This window comes from Microcaecilia unicolor, chromosome 5, assembly GCF_901765095.1.
Source record: "Microcaecilia unicolor chromosome 5, aMicUni1.1, whole genome shotgun sequence".
Lineage (NCBI taxonomy): Eukaryota > Metazoa > Chordata > Amphibia > Gymnophiona > Siphonopidae > Microcaecilia > Microcaecilia unicolor.
The window spans coordinates 218,924,020-218,945,600 of NC_044035.1; the positions used below are offsets into that span (position 1 = coordinate 218,924,020).

The 21,581-nt window shown below is 43.7% G+C and overlaps 1 protein-coding gene across 3 annotated transcripts in view; it reads right to left on the bottom strand.

Annotated features, from left to right (window-relative positions):
- WDR4 (WD repeat domain 4) overlaps nucleotides 1-21,581 on the bottom strand; it is a 126,904-nt gene that overhangs the window by 5,349 nt on the left and 99,974 nt on the right. For all 3 annotated transcript variants that reach the window (XM_030203787.1, XM_030203788.1, XM_030203786.1), the window contains one exon: nucleotides 13,304-13,487. In XM_030203787.1, coding sequence (XP_030059647.1) covers nucleotides 13,304-13,487 — 184 coding nt within the window. The remainder of the gene's footprint in view (nucleotides 1-13,303; nucleotides 13,488-21,581) is intronic.

Sequence of the window (21,581 nt, forward strand, 5' to 3'; positions counted from 1 at the left end):
AGTAAAGGCAAGTAATAAGACCCTTTGTGGCATTAGAGTCCTCACACGTCCTCTAGAAATGAATCCTCTCGACACACTTTGGACTTTATGTCCGCTGAGGACAAAAAATGCCTCAGCTATATGCAAACATATCCTTGGGTGATATCGCGTAAGACTCAACTAAGCTATTAAAGGGTAGAAAATCTTCATCCTCAAAAAAAATGGCCCCAGGTCTCAAGGCCAGCCCTAAACCAGGCCCTAAATGGCCCAGCATGAAGACCAGGCAGAAAAAGAGGATTATAGATCACTGGAGTCAATTTGGAGAGTATCAAGTCGGGCTTGGCAAACATAGCATCCCAATAGTAAAATATGTTTTGAATCGAAGAGCATACCTCCCGCCCCAACACTCGAAAACGCTTAGGAAGCCACATTAGAGAACGCAAGGGACATGGACCCACCGAATACTGTTCCAATCCAATCCACCTCTTCTGAGGACTCGCATGAAACTATTCAATGGCAGAGCAAGCTTGTGCCGCCTTGTAGTACCATAACACGTTTGGAACCCCTAAACCCCTTTGTTTCTGATCCCTATACAACACAGACCGCTGCAATCTTGCCCTTTTATTAGCCCAGATAAAGCGGAGAAGGCGATCCTAAAGACCAAAAAGAAATTTACGCAACAGGTGTACAGGCAAGACCTGAAAAAGATACAACAATCGGGGCATAACATTCATCTTTATGGTGGCAATCCGACCAAACCAGGAAAGATCGATGGACCCCCACCTCTCCAAATCCTTACTAATTTCCTTCAAGAGAGAAGGGTAATTTAGCCAAAATAAATCAGAAAACTTTTCTGTGAGTTATTTATAATACTTCCGTGAAATATTTCTTTGGGAGTATCTTTGCAACCAACATATGATATACTGGAAAAGTCAAGAATCTTACGTTCGTAGCTCTAAGACAATCCTCCCAAATCTCCAGATGTCTATGGAGAACTAAGATGATCTTAATCCCAGTTAGTCATTCCAGCAGCTTGTAATGTTGAAATCAAGATTCAAGAGATCCAAAACTAGTTTTAAATTTATTAAGATGGAGGACAGTTTCCAGATTAAAGGTAGTATGCGGAGAAAAATCACAAAGCTGTGAAATCGAGCCCTTCAATATTTCCTAAACCCTTTGAACCACTTTCCACATGTCAAGAAGGGAAACTTCTGAAGATGATACACTATTCACAGTCTCTTACAACTAATGAGCCAAAAGAGACATAGGCACAGGTATCTAATTATTAATAGAAGCATCACAGCCCTACAGGGAGGGGGAAACATGTAGGGAAACTTCCACCCCAGGAGAACTCAAGAAAGTGACAGGTAATGATGGGATAATCCTATCCCACAAACTCAAGTGGTGTCCCAGGTATCCCTCCTTTCAGAGGAGCCCCATGCTCATCAGTGGACCCACCTTCTGTTGACATAACTGCTCAGCTGTTTTTAACTTCTGCTTTACGTTTTCCCATGCTAATAAACCTTAAAGTTTTATTTCTTTTGACTCACAGTTCTTTAGATAACTTCAACCTCTATTTGGCTCCGCTTGTGCTCTAGAAAAGCCTTGCATGCTCCTTCAGGCATGTACCTGAAGCCACATGCCACAGAAAGGCATCCTTTTAATCTTCCAGTACCAGACCCATCCGATGACATCAGTGGGCTGGTACACAGCAACCGGGCTTACTGCATAAACACAGGGAAAACTCCAAGGATTCCCTCACAGCAGCCAGGTAGCCAGATGACCTCCTTCACCTAGAAGTTCCACAAAACAGCTACGTTTTTGATCTTCTGGCACCGGCCCCATGCATTGCAACTGGGCTTCCCGCACAAATACTGGGAAAATCTAAGGACTCCCTAACAAAGGCCAGGAAACCAGATGACCCCTATATTTGACGGTGTGAATCATTTTTGTTTTACTTTGTGTGGAAATACTCTATACATTTATTCCATCCTCTGTGTATATCAAACGCCTTTTTGAATTCCTTCACAGTTTTTATGTTTAATACCTCCTGCAGAACAGCACTCCAGGCATCTAAGACTCTCTCTGTGAAGAAGTATTTTCCTAATGTTGTTTTTTAGTCCCCCCGCCCCTTGCACTTTCATTTCCTGTCCTCTTGTTCTATAGCCCCTTCATTTTTGGAAAAGTTTTATTCATTTATATCTTTCAAGTATTTAAAAGTCTGTATCATATCTTCACTATCCCTACCATCAAGGGGATACACACTCAGGTCTCTTTTCATATGTACACTGATGGAGAGATCCCATACCATTTTGGTTGCTTTCCTCTGAACAGATTCAAATCTTTATGTCCTAGGGGCAAGATAAGAACCAGCATATCGGAGGGAAATAGCAACACAAACAGACGTGGAGCAAAGCCAGTATAGAAGTCCTCGGAACAAATGAGCAGAGCCAAACTGCCAAGGAAGCAATTTTATTGAAGAACCCGACACAGTCCATGTTTCAACAAGCGCCTGTGTCAGAGGTCAAAATGAAGTTGAGGTGTGTGGTATCCTCCTCATTTGTTCCCTCTGAGGTCCTCTACACAGGCTTTGCTCCTTGGCAAGTAAGGCCTCCACAACTAAACACAGTTTCATCAACTACTTGTACAGCAGCATAATCATCTCCTCCTTTCTACTGGTTATACCTCCTCTATGTAACTACGCATATTTCTGGCCTTGGCCACCGACTTATTTTATTTGCACACTGTATTGATTCTACTTCCTTACAGGCTTTGATTCATGCCTATGTTATATCACAATTAGATTACTGCAATTCAATTTATAATGGTCTCCCTAAGTTCCAAATTTGCTGATTACAAACTTTACAAAATATGGTTGCCAGATTTTTTTTTCCCTAAAGCAAAGAGATTCAACCATATTACCCCTTTTTTTAAACAACTTCACTGGCTTCCAGTAAAATTTCAGATACAATCCAAAGTCCTCATCCTTACAAGATTTTACATACAGCTAAACCTCCTTACTTATCATCAGCAATTATTACATATATCCCTAACTGAATTTGCTGATCACAGACTTTATAAAATATGGCTGACAGATTGCTTTGTAAAATAAAGAGATTTGACTATATTACCCCTTTTTGAAACAACTTCACTGGCTTCCAGTAAAATTTCTGATACAATTCAAAGTCCTCATGCTTACAAGATTTTGCATATATATCACAATTATTTCCCAATTGTGATATATATGTGATTATTCCCACATCGATAAAATCAAGGTCTCTTAAATTGGATTTACAAGATTTTGCAAGCAGCTAGATCCCCTTACTTATCATCAGCCATTATTCCATATATCCCTAACCGAATGCTTCGATCTTCGGACTCTAATCGCTTGGTTTTGCTTTTGCCCAAGGCAGCATGTCATGAAACTACCAGGACAGCAGCCTTTTATTTTCTAGCACTTGGCTCTGGAATAATCTATGCTTAGACATAAAGGGCTCAACGTTCATTTCCCTGTTTTAAAACTCTCCTTAAAACTCATTTTTTAAATCTAGCCTTTAATGATTCTTCGGGTTGAGCAGTTGTTGTATTCTGTAAGATGGTGTAGGGTTGGCTTCCCTAGTTGAAACTTTTGTTTGTTTGTAGCAGGGGCGTAGCTACGGGTGGGCCTGGCGCCCGCCCGAAAGGAAATGACATCAAAGGAAGGCGGGACGCTGAGAGGGCAGGAAACGGAAAGCGAAGGACGGAATCGAAGAGCTTCGCTGCTTTATGCTTTTAGTGCCGCCGCCCGCCAGTTCGCCACTGCAACTACAGAAGGAAGCCATTTTTTTAAATCTCTGTTTCTACTCCCCTGCGCAGCCGTCGCCATTCACTTAAAGCACAGCAAGCAAACCAGTGAGCTGCTGTGCTGTCTGCATCCACGTTGTCTTCTTTATTCAGCAGAGGGTGGTGAGCAGAGGGAAGGATGGGACTGGGAGGGGTAGTGAGCTGAGGGAAGGAGCAGAAGATGGATGGGACTGGGAGGGGTGGTAAGTACAGAGTATGGGGAATGGGGGACTAATGAAGTGGGGTGAAAGATGGGGGAGGAATTTAGGAGACTGGGTAAGGGAGAGACAGAGGGGGGAATGGGAGTGCTGGAGAGGGAATGAGAGGGAGGTGGTCAAAGGGGAGAGAGGAGCATCGATGGACATGGATGGGAGGACAAGGACCAGGGAGAGAGGAGAAATTGCTGGACATGGAGGGGAGGGCAGGGGAGAGAGGAGAATTTCTGGATATGGATGGATGGAGGGGGCAGGGGAGAGAGGAGAATTGCTGGATATGGATGGATAGATGAATGGAGGGCAGGGGAGTTGCTGGACATGGGTGGATAGAGGGGAGGGCAGGGGAGAGGAGAGTTGTTGGACATAGGTGGATGGAGGAGAGGGTAGAAGAGAGTTGCTGGACATGGATGGAAGGAAGGGCAGTGGAGAGAGGATGGTTGCTGGACATGGGTGGATGGAGGGGAGGGCAGGGAGAGAATTGTTGGACATGGATGGAGGGGAAGGAAGGGAAGACAGAAGGAGATGCACATGGATGGAGGGAAAGGGAGAGAGAAGAAATGCTGACATGGATGGAGGGGAGGGAAGCGAGAGGAAGGATATATGAGGGAAAAGGAAGAGAGGAGAAAAACAGCACATGGATGGAGAAAATAGGCAGAAGCTGGATCCACTGGACAGTCAAGTCTGCAGAGGACCCAGCTTTTACTTACGGATGTAGAGCAAGAAATGAAGAAGAAAGGAGGAAAGTAAAGAAATAAATGGAAAGGAAGCTCTGGAAACGGAGTTAAGAGGACAGATAGCAGCAGAATCAGATACTGGGCCAGCATGATCAGAAAAACAAAGTCACCAGACAACAAAGGTAGAAAAAAAAATCATTTTATTTTCATTATAGTGTTTGGAATATGTCCACTTTGAGAATCAGGTGCTCAACATTAAAAGTTTATATTTATTTATTTACTTATTTATGGCATATTATCCCACATTAAACATGAATTAGATTGGAACCTTGGATCATTTAATTTTTTTTTTTCCTGGAGAGAGTAATGCATTGCCTCCCTCCCACCCCAGGCTCTCTCCCCGGCTATAGCCAGCTCTGCAATTTTGAGGGGGGGGGGCACAGAGGTGGACCGGGGAGAGAGCCTGTTGTTAAACATTTACCAGCAAACCACTGTCTAGTGCCCACCCATCCAACCTGTTGGCCCACCCAAAAATTGACTTCTGGCTACGCCACTGGTTTGTAGTAGGATTAGGATTCTTGATGAATGTGTCTTTCCTGTTATATAATGGAGTTCTTTTCTTATTGTATATTTTTATTGTAATTTTGGAAACCGCTTTGACCTTCTTAGGAAAGGCGGTATATCAAGTACCTATTAAATATTAAACATTAAACTTTGCGTTCCTCAGTCACTATCACCCTAAGGTTCCTGTCCTAGTATCTCACCTCCTACTGCATAGAACTCATTTGGATTTTGGTACTCCAAATGCATCACTCTACTTTTCTTCACATTAAATCTTACCTGCCGAGTATTTCACCCTGCTTCTAATTTTTGTAGCACCAAAAAAAGTCAATTCCATAAAAATAATAGATATCGAAAAACACACACGCACATCAAATAACAATACCTTGTAGTAAAAAGCCAAAGAGAGAGTTCAGTATAGACTGTCACCGCAGCCAAGCACAGATTTCAGTGAGTCTAGCTGCCAAAGCGGCTCACTAAAGAGCTCTATACATCATGTAATACTCTAAGTAAGGCTCTAAATTAAAGTGCGAATAAATCACTAAATTAAGTGACGTGTGATAAATCAAATTCAGTGAAAATACATGTTATTCAAAAGATATCCAAAAACAACTCAGACCCCCCCTAATTCACGGGGTACAAACTTTGCCCCATGAACCTCCCCCCTAACTCCCCATACTGTCTCCTCCACACATATTTGTGAATGGAATAGGGGGCCTTAAGGTACCGTTCAAGGGCGACCCAGCACTTGCTGCTAGGCAGTCCTGATCCTTTAGACCTGTAGCTTTATAGTAGAGCCATAGATTTGGGAAGCTTAACCCTCCAGCCTCCCTTGTACGAGTCAATCTGGCTATGCTAATTTTGGACCTCTTACCACCCCAAACATTTCCCATTTCTGAAATAAAACTCTAAGCAACAACAAGGGAGGCTAGGAGAATAAAAATAAAAATCTAGGTACGATCATCATTTTAATAACTGCTATCCTATCCATTCAGGACAGCATAAGATGGTAAGTAGTTAAGTTGAAAAAGATCTTGAACCTTCCCCAAAAGCTTAACTCCTAAATAGTGAAAGCCTTTTGTATTAATTTGAAATGGGAGGTAACTATCAGCTTTAGAAATAATAATAAGGTCTCTGTTTTGTCTTTGTTGATTTTCTACTCCAAATAGGCAGTGTACTCCTCTAATTCAGTTAACAAGGGGGCCAGCGAGGTCCTAGAGTTTTTAACAAAAAGCAAAATACCATCAGCATAAAGCAGTACTTTATGTTCTTGCTGCCCTGCCCGAATTGGCTCAATCTTAGAGTTAAGCTGAATTCCTTGTGCCAGCGGCTCTATTGCTAAGGCAAACAAAAGTGGGAACATCTGGCAGCCCTGGCGCCTTCCCCAGCAAAAAGGACTCCAATTCTTCCCCATTAACCATAATTCGACTTGAGGGGGCAACACATAAGGATCTAACCCACAGTCCGTTTTGCCCTCCTAATCCCATCTTCTGAATTACTAAAAACAAAAATTCCCACTCAACCCTGTCAAAAGCTTTTTCAGCATCGATTGCTACACACATAGCTTGAAGTTTATCTCGCTGGATCTGGGCTATTAGATTGTTGGGGGACAGTGTGCGGAGGTCACTCAATCTCCTATGTATGAACCCAGTTTGATCAAAGTGCACCAATTTGGCCAGATATATGTCCAACCGCGCTGCTAAAATCTTATCAAAAATGTTCATGTCAGTATTCAAAAGGCACCTGGCACACAGCGTGGCATCCTTCCCTGGTTTAGGCAATACTACTACCTTGGCTTTATACATACTATTAGGAAGCAGAATTCCCTCTTTAATTGAGTTGGCTAGAAATGGGGCCAAAACTGGGGCCAATGGTTTATAATATTCTGCTAGAAAACCACTGTCTCCTGCTGCTTTAGCCGGCTTTAAGCTCTTAATAGCTGCCTCCACTTCCTCCCTGGCAATATCTTTATTTAGCCACAACTGATCCATTTCTGGGTGTTGAAGAAGAGATAACCTGTCAAGGTAGCTATGCATATCTGACTCTGAAGCAGTACTTTCAGAAGTATATAATCGTTCATAAAATTTTTTAAATTCAGCTGCTATGGCTTGGTTGGAAAAGATACCACTGCCCTCTGAATTTTTTAAAGAATGGACCCACCTGGATTCGCTTCGTTTTTTAAGCTGCCAAGCTAAAGGTTTACCTGATTTGTTGTTATGTTCTAAGTACTGACATTTTGCCCTCGCCAACAAATACTCCATGTGGTGTGTATCAAGTCTAGTTGTTGTTGTTTTAGTCAGCTTACCCAGAACTACTGGATTCCCAGTACACATGTGAACGGCCTGAAATGAGACAATTTCAGCTAAACAGGGTCTCTTTACGCTGTTCCCTCTCTTTTTTCAGTCGCTCCCTTTTGAATAAGTAGCCCTCTCATGTAAGCTTTCCTCACCTCTCACACTGAGTTAGGGGAGACCTCTGCAGTATCATTCAAAGAAAGATATTGGACCCTCTCTGACTGTAACCAATGCTGAATGTCCAATTGTGCTAATAGCTGTACATTAGCCCTCCAAGCATACTTAGAAACCTTAACCCCTGTCCTTTGCCAGGAACCTAACAGCAGAGCATGGTCAGATTGCACTATTTAACCCCCTGACATTCCAAAGAAACAAACTTTATTTGACCCACAGGCATTAAAAGAGATCAGTCACTGCATGTAATATGCTCCATTTTACAGTCACTATAATTTTCCCACTCACCCATCTGTCTCATACTGATGCCATGCTCTCTTTACCCTCAGTTATCCATATCCATGCACTTTATATCATCCTCCCTCCTCTTACCGATCAAACCCCTCCCTTCCCCATCCCAACATAACACCACATCAGGTTCTCTAGTTAACCTGACAAAACCTGTCATCCTCCAGCCAGCATAAAGTTTCATATCCCTTCTCTACTAGGATAACAAAAACGTCACTTCAGGAACCTTAGCAGACACTACAGAAAGTAAAGACAACTAAATAGCAGTTCTAAGGGGATTCAGCAAAACAGCCTCTTATCTTCATTACTTTACCCCACAAAAATCTTATTCAGCTTGTGACCCCAACAGTACCACAACCTCTACAGGTCACTAATTTGAAAACCGCCGTCACTCTACATAAGGTGAGATTATCATGGAGTCTGTAGCTCTCCGGGAACAGCTACTGCGGCCTCCGATCCATCTCCTCGTGCTTGTCCTTCCGGTTCTAAGACAGGGCAATCTTCCATGCTGGAGGAACTATCTTCTCCTGACGAGCCCCTACTCTGGGTAATTTTCTCTGGGTTGTGAGTCAAGTTTCTTCTTGAGTAAGCCTCAATTCTCCTTGGCCTATGTTTACCGCCCCTCTAAGTCTCTGCAGCAGTACCTTCCACTTCCCTCCTTGGAACAAGGATTTTGACGCCAGCCTCCTCACAGTCGCTGCTGAAACTCCATCTCTGCCATGTGATTTCAGGAAATATTTGATCTCCTTAGGTGAAACAAAAAACTGGCGGTAGTGACTTGTCTTCATTATGAATCTTTGGGGAGCCCCTTTTTTTTTATTGCAGCTTAATTCAATAGTCATTTTGCATATTGTGTTTGATATAGAGCAGTTATATTAAAATGTAAAAGTTAGAGATAGCCAATTATCTTCAATTAGGTAATTATCTAGCTGTTAGGAAGTCAATATAAGAAAACACAGCCCTGGTGTGGGTGGGTTGAGGGATAAGGAGGGTAGAGCCTGTAGACCTTGTCTGGACTGAAAGCAAATCTTTGAATGTCAATGGGGAAAAATATAGTAGAGATTTTCAACTGTTTACTAGGTCAACAGAATGCAGTGCAGGAAGGCGAGAGACAGTTCAAAAAGACTATTCTTGAAAAGAATGCAGAGCAGAAAGATCTTTTTTTTTTTTAGTAGATGTGCAACAAATTCAAAATAACTAATACAGGTAATTACAGAGATCAGAAATCTGAAACCAAAACCAAACAGTTAAAAATACAGAAAAAAAAAGAAGCCAGAAATCACTTAGCATACTGGAGCTCAGCTGCCTGCACACCACAAAAATCTTAGCAATCTTCCCTCAAACAAATTGGCAAACTCTCAACTTGTTGAATTTGATTTATAACAAACCACATCTTTATGGACTACCAAACCTCTTAACAGTACCAATGCTCATCATTTTTATTTCTATTTACTATACCACCTATCTTGAGAAATAAACAAGGTGCTGTACAATCTAAAATGGAACAACTGTAAATCAGATTCACCTTTGTATGTAATCTGTTATACAACCAAACCCACTGTGAATCTTGCACACGCACACTACAAAATCACTGTGCTCTTGTGAATGTGAAATCACTTATGTTTATTATGAAAGTGAGAGGAAAAACCTCATACTACTGTGGCTTGACTCGGTTAATTCAACTGGACAAATTACTTTACTAAAAAATGCTCAAAGCACACAGTTAAAAAGTAATCGGTAGTTTTTGGTTGTTCTTGTCTTTCATTTTGCTTATCACCTTTCTTGCTCATTTTTCCATTTTTTACTGTCCTATTGAAAATGTGAACTCACTTGTGTTTAATATGAAGGTGAGGGGAAAAACCTGTGTTCCTATCGCGAGGTAGCCAGCATGGCGATAGGAACACAGCTCTCATGGTTTATTCACAGTGAGGGCTCTTGAAAAAGCCTGTGCGAAACGGGTCCGTCGTGACCTCACTGAATGAGAGACTGACTTGCCAGCAGAAACGGAGCAGCACAGATAAGTGTTTTCCTTTGTTTCACACATTAATTAGAAGGTTTAACATTGAGAGGTTTTTTTTTTTACCAGTGTGCTTTGTCCGGTTGAATTAACCGAGTCAAGCCACAGTAGTATGAGGTTTTCCCCTCACCTTCATATTAAACACAAGTGATTTCACATTCACAAGAGCACAGTGATTTTGCAGTGTGCGTGTGCAAGATTCACAGTGGATTTGGCAATCTAAAATGGAAGCCAGAAATGGAACATTTTCAATAGGACAGTAAAAAAATGGAAAAATGAGCAAGAAAGGTGATAAGCAAAATGAAAGACAAGACCAACCAAAAACTACCGAGTCTCTCTGCAATAAAGGTCCATCAAACACCTTGGTGAAAAGATGAGACTTCAACTTGCCTCCCTATATTAAATTAAAAAAAAAAAAAAAAACACTGAAGAGCTAATGGAATGGAATTCCAAAGTGTGGGACCTAGGAAACAGAAAGCACTAGGTCTGGTAGAATCCAAATGTGCAAGGATACAGGTGATATATGGACAGCCAGAGTTCACTAGATGAATGTAAGAAGTTGGTAAAGCAAAGGGAATAATGAGAAAAGATAAATAAAAAGGTAGGCCTGTGTAGATTGCTTTATGGACTAGAGTTAGAACCTTGAATTTAATCTGAGAGGTAAATGGAAGCCAATGGTGTTCCATTTGGCAGGGAGTCCCATGGTCAAATATTTTTGCATGGCACAGAATCCAGATTGTAGTGTTTTAGACAATGACACCATTTGAAAAGAGAATTAGTAAGTCCCGCATAAACTATCTTACAGTAATCAAACCTAGAGGTAATGTATGCATGCAGAAGCAATATCAGAGCTGGTTTGTCAAGAAAGAACCAAACCAATCTGAATTGATGCAATGCCCAAAAGAGAAAATGTAACAATACATGATACATACGATTTGAAAGAAAGAGATTAGTCAATAAAAAATCCAAGTATTACTGGAGAAGCAAAGAACAATATATGGATTAAGTTGCCTGCTAGTAATCCAGGAGTTCTCAACCCAGTCCTCGGGACACAAGAACAAGGTCTGGTTTCCAAATATATCCACAATCAATCTGCCTAAGATTTACATACAATGGAGGCAGTACATGCAAATTAATCTCATGCAGATTCATTGTGGATACCTTGAAAGGCTGTGGAATCTAAGCATGTTTGAAGATGTGATGAGTCAAGAGCAGTAGGGTGGAGAGGAGCAAAAAGAAAAACATTGCTTAATAACAGGCAGAAATTGCTTGATCCTGAACAACAGTTGTAAGAGGACTAAGGAAAAATAAAAGTGGTACAAGAAAAGAGCTCTGTGGCACACTCCATGCATGAACTGCAGCGATAGCAGAAGGAAGAGTAATAGAGAAGGTACGTTCAGTCAAGTAAGCAGTGAGCCAATAAAGTACAGTGCCAGAGAGACCGATGTCTGCAAAGTTTAACAAGCAGAAGGGAGTGATCTACCAAATCAAAAGCAGTAGTTAATGGACATGAATTGGCTATTGTTGGAAACAGGATACTGGGCCAGATGAACCATTGGTCTGACCCAGTATAGCTAATTCTTATGTTCTAAAGCCAATCTGCCTCCTGTCAAGGATGCTGTCAGTGTTACCTCAGTTACTGACATTTATCATCTTTTATACTGGGCTTGATTCTCTGTCAAACCAGCCCATCTACCGCCTCCATCATAGCTAATAGTTTGAACTCTCTTTCCTTGACTTAACCAAATTAGTACCAATTACTTACAAAGAACAGATTTTTTTTTTATTTTATTATAAACATATACAAAATACTACTACATAACTTATAGGTCTCTTATACACATCTGCAACATTTCTGGATCAATTAACTATTCATTTGCCATTCTCTATGTGGCTTTGCTGTTTAATCCAACCATTTACCTACTAAGCCACTTAATTGACCAAATCTTCTTACTCAACTGTCCCCTCCCCAAAGGGAACTTTCCAAATCCCTGTATTAACAACTGCTGTGTCCTTCAAAGTCCTTTTAATTCACTCCAATAACCGTGAGTTTCTATGATGTAATTGTCCTTAGTCCATGATGTTATAACAATCAGATGTCCATTACTACAATACCAACTCTTCTAATCTTCTTTTCCTTTTTAACGACACAACCCTACATTTAGAGGTACAGATTTTCAATCTTATTCACTATTACGTCTTCCAAACAGCTATAAACAGCTTAGTAGGTAAATGGTTGGATTAAACAGCAAAGCCACATAGAGAATGAAAAATGGAAAATGAATAGTTACTCAATTGATCCAGAAATTTTGCAGATGTGTATAAGAGACCTATTTTATAAGGTTATGTAGTAGAATAGATTTTTAAAATGTATTATAAACATATACAATCTATTCTTTGTAAGTAATTGGTACAAATATAAAGAAGAATAGTGATAAGGATTAACCCAAAATTAGTTATCATTAACCAAATTAGTACCATAGGTAGAGTTCTTTCACACAAATGATACTCAAACGAAAACAGGTTTGCCTTACCTTGACTTGTAAAAATGGCAACATTGGTTTTGTTTCTGCTCTCAGGTAGCCCTGGCTCTGTTTGTTCTCCTGGTTTTAAAGAGACTTCTCTCCCTCCCACCCCACTTCAATATCCCCACTCACTTATCTAGAAGATTGCTACCTTTTATTTCAAAGACAGCTTGTTGGGTTTCTAAGAGTTGGAATGGAGGAGAAGCCTAGTGGTTAGTTCAGCAGGCTTTGATCCTGGCAACCTGGATTTGATTCCCACTGCAGCTCTTTGTGATCTTGGGCAAGTCACTTAATCCTCCCCATTGCCCCAGGTATGAAAACTTAGATTGTGAGCCCTCTAGAGACAGAGAAAGTACCTGCATATAATGTGTACAGCGCTGCGTATGTCTACTAGTGCTATAGAAATGATTAGTAGTAGTAGTGAAGTCTAGCCGCCAGTTTTCCCCAGGTCTCTTTTTTAATAACAGTGTGTGTGTATATTACAGTGTTATATCTTATGAGCTCCAGTAGGAAGCCTTAATTGGCACAATGCAAGCATTCATAAGAGTACTATCAATTTAAGGAAGATCTTTTTCAACATTCCCAATCCACATGAGATTAATTTTTGTAATGTTACAAGCAAAATCAACCCATTCAGAGACACAAATTTTTAAGATGGACAAGTTATCACTAGATTAATAGTTCTGTTGAAACAGAGGTTGCATTACAACATCCAAATAAAATATAACACAAATAGCTGGATCTTGCTTCTTACCTGCCAGTGTCCTTCCACAAATCTGTATAGTATAATTATTTTGTCTTTGTCCTCCTGCAATACCCAGAGTCCCAATGAAGTATCAAATGCGATGTCCCAGCCTCTGTGCTCCAGTGAGATTGTTTGTATATGTATCAGCTGCTCCGATACTACATCAAACCGGAACATATAAACAATAGGAATACTGGTAGGGGAAAGGAAAACAGAAGAATGGATGAACAGATATGGATGAAAATGAAATTTTCTCTGTTTATCTTGACTACAGATATTGTATTTTTCACATTCTGCTAGGTTACCATGTAGAAACAGCATAAATGCTACCAGCATAAGGATCAACTCAATGGGATTCTGTTCTGATTTCAACTGAACTGAGCAGCACTTATCCAATCCTTCCCTAATGATGGATTGTATTCATCTATAATATTAATATTTTCTAACTTGAGTGTTTATTAATGTTGTATACATAAACAAAGAAAGTAAATTACGCCTCTATTTGGTCCAGATACAATACTGAACCATCCATATTATACTGAAAAATTGAAAGCCCAATTCAAGAATAAGATATCATGAATCCCCACAACACTTACCCCCCTCCTCCCCTACCCCCCATCCCACTAATATCCACATCTAAATATGTCTTCAATAATTCCCAACAATGTTCAAAAGGATTCCTGCTATTATGAACTGAAACTGTGAGTTTCTCCATGAATATTATATATCTACTAGTAAAAAAGGCCCGTTTCTGAAACAAATGAAACGGGCGCTAGCAAGGTTTTCCTCAGAGTATGTATGTTTGAGAACGTGTGTGTGAGAGTGACTGTGTGAGAGACAGTGAATGTGCGAGTATGTGACAGAGAGAGAGTGAGACTGGGTGTGAGTGTGTCTGTGACAGAGAGAGGGTGTGTGTGAGAATGAGAGTGTGTGCCATGGGCCCCCCCCTCCCTTCTTCCCAGTTCCAGGGTCCTCCCTCCCTCCGAGTGCCAGGGTCGTCGTCCCCTCCCTCCGAGTTCTAGGGTCGCCCCCCCCTCCCTCTGAGCTCCAGGGTCATCCTCCCCCTCCCTCCGTCCGAGTTCCAGGGTCATCCCCTCCCTCCCTCCGAGTTCCAGGGGACCGAGTTTCAGGTTCCCTCCCTCCCTCTCTCCGAGTTTCAGGCTCCTCCCTCCCTCCGAGTTCCAGGGGACCGAGTTTCAGGTTCCCTCCCTCCCTCCCTCCGAGTTCCAGGGTCGTCGTCCCTCCCTTCCTCCTTCCCTTCCAGTTCCAGCACCCCTCCCTCAGAATTTTAGAAGTCATCTTCACTTACCAAGTCGGGTTTACGGCGGCCAGCAGCAGCGGTAAAAGCTGTGCAGGCTCGGCCCTTCTCTCTCTCTCTCAGCTCTGGTCCCGCCCTTGCGGAAAGAGGAAATGAGGGCAGGACCAGAGCTGAGAGAGAGAGAAGGGCCGAGCCTGCACGCCTTTTACCGCTGCTGACAGCCACCGTAACCCCAACTTGGTAAGTGAAGATGACTTAAAATTTGGAGGGAGGGGGCCTGGAACTGGAAGGGAGGGACAACACCCTCATGCGTGTGACGTCGCGTTCCATTGCCTGGGAACTCTGCAGCGTTCCCTTCCAGTGATTGGTCTTTGCTGTTTGTGATTAACACGGAAGTACGTGATGTCAATTCAGGAGATGGATACAGCAGGAGCACGAACCCTTCAAAGCTTCACTTTACGGAGTCAGCTTCAGAACGTTGGAGGTGCTTTTTTATTATATAGGAAGTCTCTGGTCCCATCTAGTCATGGATAGAGGAGTATTCATAGTCCACTTTGCAGAAATGGCAGCTCTATGTAATTTATTTCAGATCATTTATACCCCGCCTTTTGCCACAGGTGAGCAGCCCCAAAGCGATACCATAACTGCTGATCCATCTGTGAAGGTTTCACATTTAAGAAGCACATTTCAGCAGCAAACTGGTGTGCCTCACTAAATATTGAAGGTAGAATTGCTTGTATTGCCATCCAAAAAATGTGTATAACCGGGCATTGCCACCACAAGTGCAGACATGTCCCTACTATGCCACATCCCCTCCAGCAGAAGAATCACACTTAGAAGAAAATATAGCCAGCCTATTTGGTGTAAGATAGAATCGCATTAATAGTTTTGAGCTGCAGTGGAGGAGTAGCCTAATGGTTACTGCAGCAGAATGAGATCCTAGGGAATTGGGTTCAATTCCCACTGCAGCTCCTTGAGATCCTAAGCAAGTCACTTAACCCTCCATTGCCCCTGAAAGAAACAAAGAAAACCCTACATTATGAGCCCACTAGGGACAGAGAATGTACCTGCATATAATGTATACAGTGCTATAGAAATGATTATTAGTAGTAGTTTTCCTTCAACCTAACTGAAATGGAAGATTTATTAACCCATAGAACATCTCCTCCCATCGTTTGTCCGTAAAAGTTTGCTTCAAGTCTTTTTCTTCTTTTAACAAATATTTTAAACCCATATTGGCTTACAATCTTACTCAGTTGAGAAATGAATTCCCAAGTCAAGGGTCTCAAAACCCATAATTCTATTGGATACATTGTAGAGTGACATCTCTTTTTGTTTCCACATTATATAAACAATGTCGGAGTTGCAAGTATTTATAAAATGTATTCTGCCCCAAGTTAAACTCCTGCTGTAAATCTGACAAGGTTTTGAATGCCCCCCCACTCCCCACACAAATACATCTAATGCACTAACTGCAACCCAGCTCTTGACCAAGACACAAACCGTGCATTGAAGATCAGATGATCTCCTCCCAAGAGCACAGCCAGTGGCAGACACCTAGATGACCATCACTCTGCCACACCTCATAATATGCCTAGTAAATGGGTTAACCAGGGCAACACCCATGAAGAATTTCAAGAGTCCCATGGTACCCCCTCCAACCAAATTTGTTTTAAATAAAATTGCTCAACACTAGTATAGGTTTTGGGAGAGTCACAAACTGTATCTTTTCAAGTCGGGGACTCTCAAGCCCCCCAGTTCCTAATTTATTTATTTTATTTATTAAAATTTATTTACTGCCTTTTTGAAGGAATTCACTCAAGGTTTAGTGAGAATAGAATCAGAAATTTGTGGCCTATGCTCCCTCCCTCAAATAAACTGATTGATCAATTTTTGCCATTGGGCAAATGTACTGAAAGGAACCAGCATAGGCAAAGCCTGAAATAAGTATAGCAACTGAGGTAGGACATTCATCTTGATTATTGATATACAACCTAGTCAGGAATATGAGCCCCTATTCCATTCTCTGAGATCTCTTTGAATGATAGTGATCAGTGGACTACAAATTAGCCTTACAGAGATCTAAATAATTAGCTGTAATCTTAACTCCAAGATATTTTATCCGATTATCTACCCACTTGGAATATTAGCTTTAAAGCCAGAAAACTAGCCCATAAGATTTCATCTCCTGCAGAACCACTGGCAAAGAGACATGGGGTGCAATAAAGATAAAATGATATCGTCTGCAAATAGGGATATTTTGAGGGGCATTTTTGATATGACATCTAAATCCGATTTTAGACGTTTTGCTGAAAATTTCCAAAAATGAAGTGGCGAACATAGCAATTTTTGAACCACAGAAAGATCTCATTTTTTTATTTTGAAAATGGCCATTTGCTAGATGTTTTTGTACTCAGTGCATCTATTTTTTGGGACTATTTTCGGGGAAAAAATAAAAACCCAAGGAAAAACGCACGAAAACAAACCATTTGGATGTATGGGGGGCTAGCATTCTTAGTAGACTGGCCACAAACACCCTAGCAGAACAGTGAGGCACCATTGGGGGCACCGCAGTGGACTTCACATAAAAGCTCCCAGGTACCCATCATGCTATTACCCCCCTTGTATTGTATGGTGAGCCCTCCAAAAGCCACCAAAAATCTGCTGTACCCAACTGTATGCTACAATAGCCCTTATGGCTGCAGGTGTCACCTACATGTGGTTACAGTAGGTTTTTGGTGGGTTTTGGAGAGCTCACACTTCCCACTACACGTGTAACAGAATGGGCTATGGGCTTCTTTATATGTACTGAATTGATCACTAGGCTACTGCAAGGACCTGCCTGTGGTTCTAATAGATCTACCCATAACATCTGAAGCTATCATACATAACAGTATGTACTGTTTCTTTCACATCTTTTGGGGGGTTTGTGGGAGGAGTCAGTGACCACTAGGGGAGTAAAGTGGGGGTCATGCCTTAATCCATCCAGTGGTCATTTAGGGAACCTTTTTGTGACTTATCTCCCCCCCCCCCTTTTTTTTTCAAAGCTGCACTACTGAATGGGCTGTGTCAGCATTACTGCACGGATTTGTAAAAGGAGGGGGGGAGTAGTCATGACAGAAACATGTCTAGAACAAAATGTCCAACTTTTACCCCTGGCCATTTTTGTTTTGTTCCATTATGGCAGAAAAACGTCCAAGTTTTGGGAACACCCAAGTCGCACTCCCAACATGCCTCACTGTGATTTGCACTGCATACAAGCTGCATAGAAAAACATCTTAAAAATTGGTTTCAAAAATAGCGATTTGGATGTTTTGGCAAAAAAAAATGTCCATCTGCTGCTTTGTGCCGCTTTCTGGATGTTTTTCTGTTTTGAAAAGGAGCCCCATTGTGTTACATTACAGTGAATGATACATACCTGTAGCAGGTGTTCTCTGAGGACAGCAGGCTGATTGTTCTCACGACTGGGTGACGTCCGCGGCAGCCCCCACCAACCGGAAGAAGCTTCGCGGGCGGTCCGCACGCAGGGCACGCCCACCGCGCATGCGCGGCCGCCTTCCCGCCCGTGCGCGACCGTTCCCGCCAGTTGAATGACAAGCAAAAGATGAAAACGCAACTCCAAAGGGGAGGGAGGGAGGGTAGGTGAGAACAATCAGCCTGCTGTCCTCGGAGAACACCTGCTACAGGTATGTATCATTCACTTTCTCCGAGGACAAGCAGGCTGCTTGTTCTCACGACTGGGGTATCCCTAGCTCTCAGGCTCACTCAAAACAAGAACCCAGGTCAATTGAACCTCGCAACGGCGAGGGTACAACAGAAAATTGACCTACGAAGAACAACTAATTGAGAGTGCAGCCTGACCAGAATAAATTCGGGTCCTGGAGGGTGGAGTTGGATTTACACCCCAAACAGATTCTGCAGCACCGACTGCCCGAACCGACTGTCGCGTCGGGTATCCTGCTGGAGGCAGTAATGTGATGTGAATGTGTGGACAGATGACCACGTCGCAGCCTTGCAAATCTCTTCAATAGTGGCTGACTTCAAGTGGGCCACTGACGCTGCCATGGCTCTAACACTATGAGCCGTGACATGACCCTCAAGAGCCAGCCCAGCCTGGGCGTAAGTGAAGGAAATGCAATCTGCTAGCCAATTGGAGATGGTGCGTTTCCCGACAGCGACCCCTAGCCTGTTAGGGTCGAAAGAAACAAACAATTGGGCGGACTGTCTGTGGGGCTGTGTCCGCTCCAAGTAGAAGGCCAATGCTCTCTTGCAGTCCAATGTGTGCAACTGACGTTCAGCAGGGCGGGTATGCGGCCTGGGGAAGAATGTTGGCAAGACAATTGACTGGTTAAGATGGAACTCCGACACCACCTTCGGCAGGAACTTTGGGTGAGTGCGGAGTACTACTCTGTTGTGATGAAATTTGGTATATGGAGCATGAGCTACTAGGGCTTGAAGCTCACTGACCCTACGAGCTGAAGTAACTGCCACCAATAAAATGACCTTCCAGGTCAAGTACTTCAGATGGCAGGTATTCAGTGGCTCAAAAGGAGGTTTCATCAGCTGGGTGAGGACGACATTGAGATCCCATGACACTGCAGGAGGCTTGATAGGGGGCTTTGACAAAAGCAAGCCTCTCATGAATCGAACGACTAAAGGCTCTCCAGAGATGGCTTTACCTTCCACACGATAATGGTAAGCACTAATCGCACTAAGGTGATTCCTTACTGAGTTGGTCTTGAGGCCAGACTCCGATAAGTGCAAAAGGTATTCAAGCAGGTTCTGTGCAGGGCAAGAACGAGGTTCTAGGGCCTTGCTCTCACACCAAACGACAAACCTCCTCCACTTGAAAAAGTAACTCTTTTTAGTGGAATCCTTCCTAGAGGCAAGCAAGACACGGGAGACACCCTCAGACAGACCCAACGCAGTGAAGTCTACGCCCTCAACATCCAGGCCGTGAGAGCCAGGGACTGAAGGTTGGGGTGCAGCAACGCTCCATCGTTCTGCGAGATGAGAGTCGGAAAACACTCCAATCTCCACGGTTCTTCTGAGGACAACTCCAGAAGAAGAGGGAACCAGATCTGACGGGGCCAAAAGGGCGCTATCAGAATCATGGTGCCGTGGTCTTGCTTGAGCTTCAGTAAGGTCTTCCCCACCAAAGGTATGGGAGGATAAGCATACAGGAGGCCGGTCCCCCAATGGAGGAGAAAGGCATCCGACGCCAGTCTGCCGTGGGCCTGTAGTCTGGAACAGAACAGAGGCAGCTTATGGTTGGTCTGAGAGGCGAAAAGGTCCACCGAGGGGGTGCCCCACTCTCGGAAGATCTTGCGTACCACTCTGGAATGAAGCGACCACTCGTGCGGTTGCATGACTCTGCTCAGTCTGTCGGCCAGACTGTTGTTTACACCTGCCAGGTATGTGGCTTGGAGGAGCATGCCGAACTGGCAAGCCCACCGCCACATGCCGACGGCTTCCTGAAACAAGGGGCGAGATCCGGTGCCCCCCTGCTTGTTGGTGTAATACATTGCAACCTGATTGTCTGTCCGAATTTGAATAATTTGGTAGGACAGCCGGTCTCTGAAAGCCTTCAGTGCGTTCCAGATCGCTCGGAGCTCCAGGAGGTTGATCTGCAGATCCTTTTCCTGGAGGGACCACAGACCCTGGGTGTGAAGCCCATCGACATGAGCTCCCCATCCCAGGCGAGATGCATCCGTCGTCAGCACTTTCGTGGGCTGCGGAATTTGGAATGGACGTCCCAGGGTCAAATTGGTCCGGATGGTCCACCAGAGCAGTGAAGTGCGGCAGCTGGTGGAGAGACGGATGACATCTTCTAGATTCCCGGTGGCTTGAAACCACTGGGAAGCTAGGGTCCATTGAGCAGATCTCATGTGAAGACGAGCCATGGGAGTCACATGAACTGTGGAGGCCATATGACCCAGAAGTCTCAACATCTGCCGAGCTGTGATCTGCTGAGACGCTCTGGCCTGCGAAGCCAGGGACAGGAGGTTGTTGGCCCTCGCTTCGGTAAGGAAGGCCTGAGCTGTCTGGGTATTCAGCAGAGCTCCTATGAATTCCAGAGACTGTGTTGGCTGGAGATGGGACTTTGGGTAATTTATCACAAACCCCAACAGCTCCAGAAGATGAATAGTGCACTGCATAGACCGGAGGGCTCCTGCCTCCGAGGTGCTCTTGACCAGCCAATCGTCGAGATATGGGAACACGTGCACTCCCAGCTTGCGTAGGTAGGCCACTACCACCACGAGGCACTTTGTAAACACTCGTGGGGCAGAGGCGAGCCCAAAGGGCAGCACACAATACTGAAAGTGCCGTGCGCCCAGGCGGAATCTGAGATACTGTCTGTGAGCTGGCAGTATCGGGATGTGAGTGTATGCGTCCTTTAAATCCAGGGAACATAGCCAATCGTTTTTCTGAATCATTGGCAGAAGGGTGCCCAAGGAAAGCATCCTGAACTTTTCTTTGACCAGGAATTTGTTCAGGCCTCTCAGGTCTAGGATGGGACGCATCCCCCCTGTTTTCTTTTCCACAAGGAAGTACCTGGAATAGAATCCCTGCCCTTCCTGCCCAGGTGGTACGGGCTCGACCGCATTGGCGCTGAGAAGGGCGGAGAGTTCCTCTGCAAGTACCTGCTTGTGATGGGAGCTGAAGGATTGAGCTCCCGGAGGACAATTTGGTGGCAGGGAGGCCAAATTCAGGGCGTATCCGCACCGCACTATTTGGAGAACCCACTGGTCGGAGGTTATGAGAGGCCACCTTTGGTGAAAAAATTTTAACCTCCCTCCAACCGGTAGATCGTCCGGCACGGACACTTTGAGGGCGGCTATGTTCCCGTGGATCCAGTCAAAAGCCCGTCCCCGGCTTTTGCTGTGGAGGCGCAGGGGGCTGCTTAGGCGCACGCTGTTGACGAGAACGAGCGCGCTGGGGCTGTCCCTGTGCCTGACGAGGCCTTCGGGCCGGCTGGGTGTACCTACGCTTCGCAAAAGAATAGGGTGCAGCCTGCCGGGCCCGGGA